The 9579-nt window shown below is 37.6% G+C and overlaps 1 protein-coding gene across 3 annotated transcripts in view; it reads left to right on the forward strand.

Annotated features, from left to right (window-relative positions):
• NFE2L2 (NFE2 like bZIP transcription factor 2) overlaps positions 1–8002 on the forward strand; it is a 29902-nt gene extending 21900 nt beyond the window's left edge. For all 3 annotated transcript variants that reach the window (XM_007424606.4, XM_007424605.4, XM_025164335.2), the window contains exons 2-5: positions 3454–3723; positions 3880–3972; positions 4135–4332; positions 5943–8002. In XM_007424606.4, the coding sequence (XP_007424668.2) occupies positions 3454–3723; positions 3880–3972; positions 4135–4332; positions 5943–7124 (1743 nt within the window). In that variant the 3' untranslated portion in view covers positions 7125–8002. The remainder of the gene's footprint in view (positions 1–3453; positions 3724–3879; positions 3973–4134; positions 4333–5942) is intronic.
• Positions 8003–9579: the final 1577 nt, after the last annotated feature.

Below are 9579 nucleotides of genomic sequence, written 5' to 3' on the forward strand. Positions count from 1 at the left end.
GGAATCAGATTTGGAGAAGGAGCAGCAAACCTTGAGTTAGAAATAGCCCCTAAAATCAAGGCCTTGCAGTGTTCGTCAGAGCGTGTTGCAGACGTTCAGAGATGTAGGGTGAGCAACTGGTAAACTATTGGGCTGTCATGAAACCCTGTCATATTGCGGTATCTTCAGTTTGATTGTACTCTCTGACAGGCCCAAACCGTTATGGTGGGCAGTATAACAATAATTTCAGCTTCTCTTTTTGCGTATTATAATATTATCTAGCATTTTTGTTGAAGAAATGTCAGTTGTACTTTAATCAAAAATATATGCCTGTAGATGAAAGACTGCAAGGATCTGCCGCTTTGTTTCCAGCAAAGCCCATGTGGATGCCCCTGGAAAGTTGATCATCAAACCGGAAAAAATTTTTTTCTTTGAATATGGAATTCTGTTTATTTATGAATGTTTGAGCACTATCAGTCAAGGGAACCCTAAGTGTTGTACAAAAGCAATTACTTCAGCTAATGCAATATAACAATGACATACAGAAACAGAAATACAGTATATAATTATGGTAAAAGCTATAATTAAGTTCTGGCTTCCAAAATGCCAGAAGAGTAGAGGCTATTCTTGCCTTGGGGAGCAAGCTGTTCCACTGTAGGGGAGCCCCCCCCCGAGAATTCCATTTTGCTATCATGATATGTATAGAAATATCCTTCATTTAATTTGTCTGAGATTTCTATCTCATTGAATTGCATTAACTGATCATGCATTTTGCAAACAAGTACTTTCTTTTGTGTTTAGAAGCAGTCAGTTGGGTGACTGAACTTTAGTGTTCTGCAAAACCACTTTATTTTATTGACATCTCTGTCCCAGATTATTTGAGGAATATCTGAAAAAAGATATCAACATCCACTGGTGGTCATAAACATTTACTAAATGCAACTCTCATCATTCACTTACAAATATTGGCAAAATGGGAAATGGTATGCTTGTTTCAGGCATTTACAGAATTCATCTGTGATTATCATCAATCCCATAAATTATATATAAATTCTATATAAAAACAAATTAAATTTTTTAAGTTAGATATTTTATTACTGGAGCATGGCATACGCAGCTTTGATTAAGTTTTGAGATCCAAAAATGCAGTCATTAAAGATTTGATCGTTTGATCGTTCTTATTTTCAAGAACATAGATTATGATGTCTATATAACATTTAATTTCCTTTGAGAAATGGAAATGGCCTTTGGGATTGTATGAGTAAGAAATTTGGGGGGTTCACTTTTATTGGTAGAAAATTATTTCTCTATGGAAATGGATAGATTCCCAAGATTGTGCTTGATAGAACAGACTAAACTTCAATTATAATCCTCCTGGAAAGTATAAGTTACAAATTACATTAGGAGCTGTGGGCTTCCCGCTTCTTGTTCAACAGTACCTGGATAACAAGTTAAGAAAATTGTTGGTAAATATTCAATTACCAAATGCCCAAGTATCTTAGGAAGATGTTTACTCAGGTGAGATTTTAACAGCTAGATACAAGATTGAGGATATACCAAATACGTTATTTGATTACCAGTTATATAGCATAGAAAGAGATCATTATCTTGAACCATATATAAGATAAACAGTTTACAGGGACCCATATCTTAGAACAACATATTGTATGTGTGGTCAGAATACAAATATTACATATAAAATGACCTCCTTGTTGAATAAAACAGTGCAATTAGAGCTGCATGTGTACATCTGATTGGAGTAAATTGTAAGGGATGATAAGAACGTAGGAGTTGAGTTTTTGTTTTTAGTTATTTTGCTATGGATGGTTTTATTCAAAGGTTTTATATTATGATATGGCCTTATGGCTGATCAATAAAGTATTGTTGCCACTGAGCAGAATAATTTTCCCCCTGAATTTTCCTCCAGGTTCATTTTTACAAGATAACTAAGCTTGCAATATCTGGTGTCTTTTATTCTCATAACCTTGTGAATGCCTTAACCTATAAGAAAGTATTCAGCGTCCTTAGCTGGGCAATTCTATGGGCCTAGCCCAACACTAGGTTCACTTTCACTCGGCAGGACTGAGTCAATTAATCACGCAGTTGAGGGAAGTGGAATCTAAAAACACTTTATTCTTGTGCAGAAGCAAAGAGGTACACTTGCAACTCAAGTCCAGACCGAGCAGCCCTGATTGAATCAAACACCATCCATTTATTCAGTTCAGCTAACAAAGAAGTTCACTACAATTGGTTAACAAGCTGCATATCATTACACATGCGTATTAGTTATGCATCCAATAATAAGCATTTATTTAATTAAGTTTTACCTCATTGTAATATTAGTTCTCCTCATTTGGGTGGAGATTTTACTATTATAATTAAGCAGGCATGCCAAAAGTTCATCTTTTGCCAAGGACCCCCTCCTCCTGTCTTTCATTATCTGGTTGCATCTCGTTCAGATGTCTGGTCCTTCAGATGGATAGCCCTTATCTAGCAGTTTCCTGTGAGAACTGTTGGTACCAGGGGAATCGGTTTCCTCAAAGGCCATCCTCTGTGTTAAAGGTGAACTTCTGTTACTTGAAGGCTAAATTACTTGAAGGCTAATTTCCAACTTTTTACTACTTAGAGGCCATTACTCAAAAACCCATTTTTGCTTTTTGGTCCTCAATTCCTTTATCAGGACAAAATAGTAGTGAAGAAACTGGAGTTAGCTAACATGCTTAATCAAGCTAGCTTCTAAGCAACGAATAATTTAAAAAACAAAATGAAAGAATACCTGCCATCTGTTCATGAAACGAGTAGTGAATATTAGTAGACGTGATACAACTCTTACCATCTTTTAGCAGTGAACAATACCAAGAATTTATTACTTAGCTGTGTTTTGGCAATCTTGAAAAATCACTGACAGTTAGACAAAAATGGCATGATTACTAGCATTTGTATTTTATTAAAAGTTTCTGGAGCATTATATATAATAAAATTATGTAATTCTGTGTTGAACAACTTATTAATGCTTACTGGTGCATGTCTTTGAACTATTTATTGGAATCTGTTGATTTATGACATGGACAATTCAATCATATTCACATTTACTAATAAGTAGTGAAAACATTTAAGACTACAGGCATGCAGTCAAATCCAGTGTATGTTTATTCACAAATAATTGGCAGGATTATTTTCATGTAAGTGTGTATATACTTCTTACGTTAACTTCAAATAGTGCTCAGAATTGCAGTGCAAGTAATTTTTGCTTTTAACCACTAACTTCTAATTGTCACACTTCCATGTTTTGTAATCAAATACCTACTGAATTTTATATTATGGGATATAACATTGAAGTTAACATCAATTCATAAACCTTGGGCTTTGATTCTGTTTGCAACTGTTTAGGTATGACAGCCACTCTTTTAAAACAGGACATTTAAATTGCAGACAGCCCTGATGTTCTTTATTTTTTTTCTCTCATACATATAGGATGTGACTCTAATTGACATTCTCTGGAGACAAGACATAGATCTTGGAGCAGGGCGTGAAGTTTTTGATTTTAGCCAAAGAAAGAAGGAATATGAACTTGAGAGGCAGAAGAAGCTTGAAAGTGAGAGACAAGAACAGCTTCAGAAAGAGCAAGAAAAGGCCTTTCTTGCCCAGTTGCAGCTGGATGAGGAAACAGGGGAATTTGTTCCTATCCAGCCAGCTCAAGCCATTGAATCTGGAAATTCCGCCATATCCAACAGTTATTCACAGGTATAGCTGTAAATGCACAACCCCTTTTGTTCTTATTGATTCCAACACTGTATTCCCTTTCCCTTGTTTCTTTCAAAAGGGTGATGGTAGTTGCTGTTGGTGTGTTCACTGAATCTGCATTTAACACAAATGTAACCTTCTGTCTTTCCTAAACAGAGTGTACACATTTCCAAACAAGATGCAGATGATCTGTTTGATGACTGCATGCAGATTTTAGCAGAAACGTTTCCATTTGTGGACGAGAGTGAGGTAGATATTCACTCCTTTGCCAATCTTTATGTACTTAACAGCGTCTCTTTGTTATTTTCTGCATTCCTCTTAATATTATGAAGATTCTATGATAAACCTCTTTTCATGCTAATGTTTAAGGTTCCAAGCACAGCTATCAAAGATCTGTTTCATATATTCTAGATTTCCCCAGCTGAATTTCAACAAGTGGCACCTTTGGAAATGGCTACCAACCAGGTCTTTGTTGATTCTAACCATATGCAGCCACTTGACTCATCTGTACTTCAGTCTACGATTCCAGAGTTGTTAGATACAAAAGTTGAGAACACACAAGATATAGAACAAGTGTGGGAAGAACTCCTGTCTATTCCAGAACTGCAGGTAATAGTTGCTACCAGTGTTTGACTATGTATTTTGGACAGACATTTACTTAAAAGGAAAAATCAGTGTTTGACATTTTTGTTCTTTTGATCAGTTCTCCCCCACATCACTCTGTATAGGATAATTCATTGGAAGAAAAAAAGTTAGAAATGTCACCAGGTAACAATTTGACAGTGTTATAATAGCTGTGAGATACTTAACTTGCAACCAAGATTTAGTGTGAATGAAATAGCACTGATTTTCTAGGGAGAATTTGTACTATAAATTGTAATTACATTTTCAAGAGACTAGAATCAAGCCCAAACTGGCATTATAATCCTATAGCTAGTCTGCTTGAAAGGTAGTCCCACTGGTGTTGAATGGACTTTCTCATAAACTTAAGAACTGACGACTTTAATTGTTAAACATTATTCTTTTGGTTATACCATATAGAGCACATTGATACATTGGCAGAAATCTTGCCATTTAATGCTCTTTTGATAACTCGGGAGAGGTTCTTAAAAAAAAAAATCTTCCCCATATCAATTTGACCCATGATTGCAAGGAAGAGTAAGTCTGCTGCTTTTTAAAAAAAATAAACAGAATCCCCAACTTTATACTCCCGAAATCCAGTTACTTGCAAACTCATCAGAAACATTAAACACTTCTTAAAAGTCTAAAATTCTTCATATATCATGGATATTTTTTGAAAAAAAATGATACTGTGTAAATCTAGAGTAGCAGTAGTCACAGGAGCTGGAATTTACAAGCAAAAAGGCAAAATATTTTACCCTGAGTGCAGGGAAAACAGAAATGTCTCAAACAGAAGTTCTTCCCTTGGGAAAGAAACCTGGTAGGTCTACATTTATACTGAAAGGTCGTATCACTTGTTGAAGCCCATCCAGTCCCACAAAGGGGAGGCAGATGGTTCTGTTCCAATTATGAGGAATAGCATACACATTTATAAACTCTCACATTTATGTAAATTTGTTGAATTGGGCTACTGGTTTAATAAGTTATGAATGACTGAAGGGTTGACAGTTGTAGTTTCAAGGTTCTGATGCATTTCAGCCCCTTCATCCCAATATTCACATCTCCTTTGTGAAATGGTCAGTGGGGAAAGGGGCCTGCTAATTACTTGCATCTTTTTTCTCCCTTTATTTCTCTTGCATGATGTTTGTCTCACCAGGTTTTCTAGTCTCATAGTATATAAAAAGGTGGTAGTAAAAACGAAAGTGTCCACGTGTGTGGCACAAGGCTGCCCATCAATACTGCCTCCGTAGTTCCAGAGAGGCATCAGCTGCATAGAATGTAAACTGCCAAATTGTAAAACACGGGGAATTCATCTTCCTCAGAGGTCCTCCCCAAACTGTCATTTTCGTGGAACAGAAGGATAGAATTGTTAAATCTATGGAAAGTAATCATACTATTACTCTGAATTACATTTAAATTGAATTAAGCTAAAGCTTAGTTGCTGTCCTGCATGCAAGCATGCCACTAAAAATTTCAGTGTGGGTCTCAGACCAACCCCCCCCCCCCCAACTATGCCTCTAGAATGAAATGTAAAACATGCATCACGTTATCAGGTAAATTTTATTGCTGAACATTTTTTGGAAACTTTCTTTCTACAGTGTCTTAATATACAAAATGACAGCCTGGCTGATGTAACACCAAACTCATTTGCAGTAAATGCCACTTCAGAGGCTGCTGATAACTTTACCCTCTACAATTCATTATCTGCCATGGAGAAAGAAGTTAACTGCAGCCAAGAATTCCTGAAGCCACTGGAGGATCCCTATTCTAGCATGGTGCTGCCAGAAGATCCTAGCCAACATAGCACTGATTTCTGTGAGGATTTCTATTCCCTTATTGACGGAAAGATGAACAGCAGAGTGGCTACCCCACCATCTCATTTTGTGGATCAGGCACTTGCTGGCTTTTTAAGTGAACCTATTGATCTTTCAGATTTTGCTCAGTGCAAAGCTTTTAACCAGGACCTTGCAGGAAATGCCCCGGAGTGTAATGATTCCGACTCTGGTATTTCACTGAATGCAAGTCCCAGTACAACATCTCCAGCTCATTCTGTTGAGTCGTCTTCGGTCTATAGGGATACAAGCTTTGGATGCAGTGATTCAGAAATGGAGGAGATTGATAGTGCCCCTGGAAGCGTGTCACAGAGCAACACAAAGATGCATTCATTTCAGCTGCAGGCTCCTGTCTCTCCATCTCTAGAGCAAGGCACCCCAAAGCCTGACATACCACTTACTAGTACACCCCAAAGAGAATTGCCTGCCAATCCTGGCCATGTCGAAGCTCCATTTATGAAGGACAAGTCCTTTAGCCAACCAGAAGCTCATCTCACTAGAGATGAGCTGAGAGCAAAAGCTCTGCAGATCCCTTTTCCTGTTGAAAACATCATCAACCTGCCTGTGGATGACTTCAATGAAATGATGTCCAAGCAGCAGTTCAGCGAGGCCCAGCTCACTCTGATTCGTGACATTCGAAGGCGAGGCAAGAACAAAGTAGCTGCTCAAAACTGCCGTAAAAGGAAACTGGAAAATATTACTGAGTTGGAGCACGACTTGGATTACCTGAAGGATGAGAAAGAGAAGCTCCTGAAAGAGAAGGCGGAGAATGACAAAAGCTTGCAGCTGCTGAAAAAGCAGCTGAGCACCTTGTACCTTGAAGTCTTCAGCATGCTCCGGGATGAAGATGGCAAGCCATATTCCCCTAATGATTACTCACTGCAGCAAACCAGAGATGGGAGCATTTTTCTTGTTCCTAAGAGCAAGAAGCTAGAGACTAAATTCTGAAGATAAGGGAGATGAAGAATATTTCTATGAATATTTTTACATTGGTATTTTCTATTGATAAGCATTATGTAACCCAACATTGTCCTTTTTCAAGTGACTACACATTTCCCTAGAGCCAAATGTATGAACACACTAAATCATTAATGTAAAACAAATGTATGCACAATGGGTAATACTTCTGTAATACGCTAGTTCTTCCTCTTATGTAACAGCAACGGAAGTAGTTTTTGTGCTTGTGTAAATATTTCAAGATGTCTTATTTATATACAATTTCTATAGTTTGTTTTACTCAAATATGTATCTAGCGTGATTTAAAACTGCTAATCCTACATATTTACAAGATTAATTTTATGTTTTAAGGTACATCATTTTATAAATATAAATGATTTTTTTAGTTTCCAAATGTATTTTTGTTTTATTATAGCAGCTTGAATGTCATGCAAATTGATCTGCATAAGACAGTAACAAGGGCACAATCCAACCAAAGACAAGCACTGTGAAGGACAGCTTAGAGTAGGTACATTAAGCACGTTCAATGTTTTTTCATTAAAATTAATGGGGGCTTAGGAACCTGATCATTGGAAGATGATAGAGAGATGATTGACGGATAGATTTTTGGACTTTTAAAATGGCAAGTTTTTTTTTTTCTTTTAGATAGTTTAGTAGAATGCAATGTTACGATTTTGCTTCAGCCAAAGCTGTGTAACTATGTGACTGAATGTGGTTGAATGGGGGAGTGAGTTGCTGGATGTAGAACATAGTTTTTGTTGGATCTAAGCTTTCATTACCCCCCCTCCCTTTTTCTAGCTCTTGTATTTCCATATATTTGACTGAAATGTATTAAAGTCTCTGGCTTCAGAGTGAATGGTTGAACAAGCCATTGGCCTTATTGATGAGTGGGGGATCTTTGGCATCCTGAATAACCTCTTGGTCATATTCATAATTTGGCAGCTTGGATATACTAGACAAAAATAATAGCACAATTGGAGAAGTTCAATATCCATGCAGAGTTTGATTTTATATGACTTATGGGATTCAGTTTTACATGGTGTAATTGTATTTTAAACATTTTTGCAGTCTAAACTTTAAGGGTGCAGTCATTCTGATATTTCAGAAGAAAACTAAGAAAAACAAGGTACCAGGAGATAAGAGTTTTCAATGATGATCAGTTGCCTCTTGAGAGCTACACTGGACAATACCACAGCTTGACGTATAACATTTATCCCCCGAAGGATCTACAGAAAAGCAATATCTTAAAAGATTATGTGCCATCAAGCCTGTGTCGATTCAGTTGACCACATAGATTTCCTCCATGACAATCTGCCCCTAACCTGGTCTTTCAGGTCTTCTAATGGTGCCCCCATGGCCATTGTGTCCTTCCTCTTGCTGCTGGTTGTCCTCTTCCTTTTTCCTTCCAAGCATTTTAATGGCCCTCCTAAATATTAATACATGTAATCCTTGACATACAACTATTTGTTTGACTGTTCAGTTACAATGGTGCTGAAGGTGACTAGTCCTCACATGATCATTGCAGTCCCTGTGGTCATATGATCAAAATTCAGGTGCTTGGCACCAGGCATGTATTTACAATGGTTGCAGTGTCTTGGGGTCACATGATCGCCATTTATGACCTTCCCAGAGGGCTTCCAACAGGCAAAGTCAATGGGGGAAGCCAGATTTGCTTAACAACAGTGTGATTCGCTTGATGACCATGGCAAAAATGTTTGTAAAATCTGGTGCAACTCGTTTAACAGCCACATTGCTTGGCAACAGAAGTTCTGGTCCCAATTGTAGCCATAAGTCAAGGACTACCTGTAGGAAGGCATTCTATGGGGGGCAGACTCTTCCAAAGGATGGGAGTCAATGAAGCAATTTATTTCTAGGCCTCTCCCCCTCATACATCCTGTAGTGTGGGACTTGTAACATACCCTTTCAGCTGTTCTGCACTAAGCAGGTACTGTAGATACTCAGGACCCAACATAGGGTTTAGAGGGAATAATCGGCATCTGGGACTGCAGCCAAAACAACTCTATTTCAGAACTCCCTCCTATTTAGAAGTGCATCAGGTTAAAAAAAAACTCAAATCCCCTTGCCAGAAAGACTTACTGGTGATTCATATATTTTACCCCACTTGTATTTTCTGTAAAGGAATTCAGGCCAGTGTAAAGGAGTTATGAACAGGTAATACTGATTGGTAATCTAACAGGTTTTGTGCCTGAAGGATTTGAACCTGGATTTCATCAGTACTAATCAATGCTGGAGAGCCTATGTTACTCTGATTTTACCATTGAAAGTGGAATCAAGATGAAAGTTGTTCTCTAGCAACATTTAATGCGGTTGCTAATCTAAGCTCTTAGGTCACTTCTACATTGAACGATAACAGAACCAAGTGCTTTAGGAGATCTGCAGAGCTGAAGGCCCCCCTCTTTATATAGTACCTTCTATTCAGTCCAAT

Source organism: Python bivittatus, unplaced genomic scaffold (assembly GCF_059951505.1).
Source record: "Python bivittatus isolate LINGU-HERP-01145 unplaced genomic scaffold, Pbiv_v1 ctg000200_np1212, whole genome shotgun sequence".
NCBI lineage: Eukaryota > Metazoa > Chordata > Lepidosauria > Squamata > Pythonidae > Python > Python bivittatus.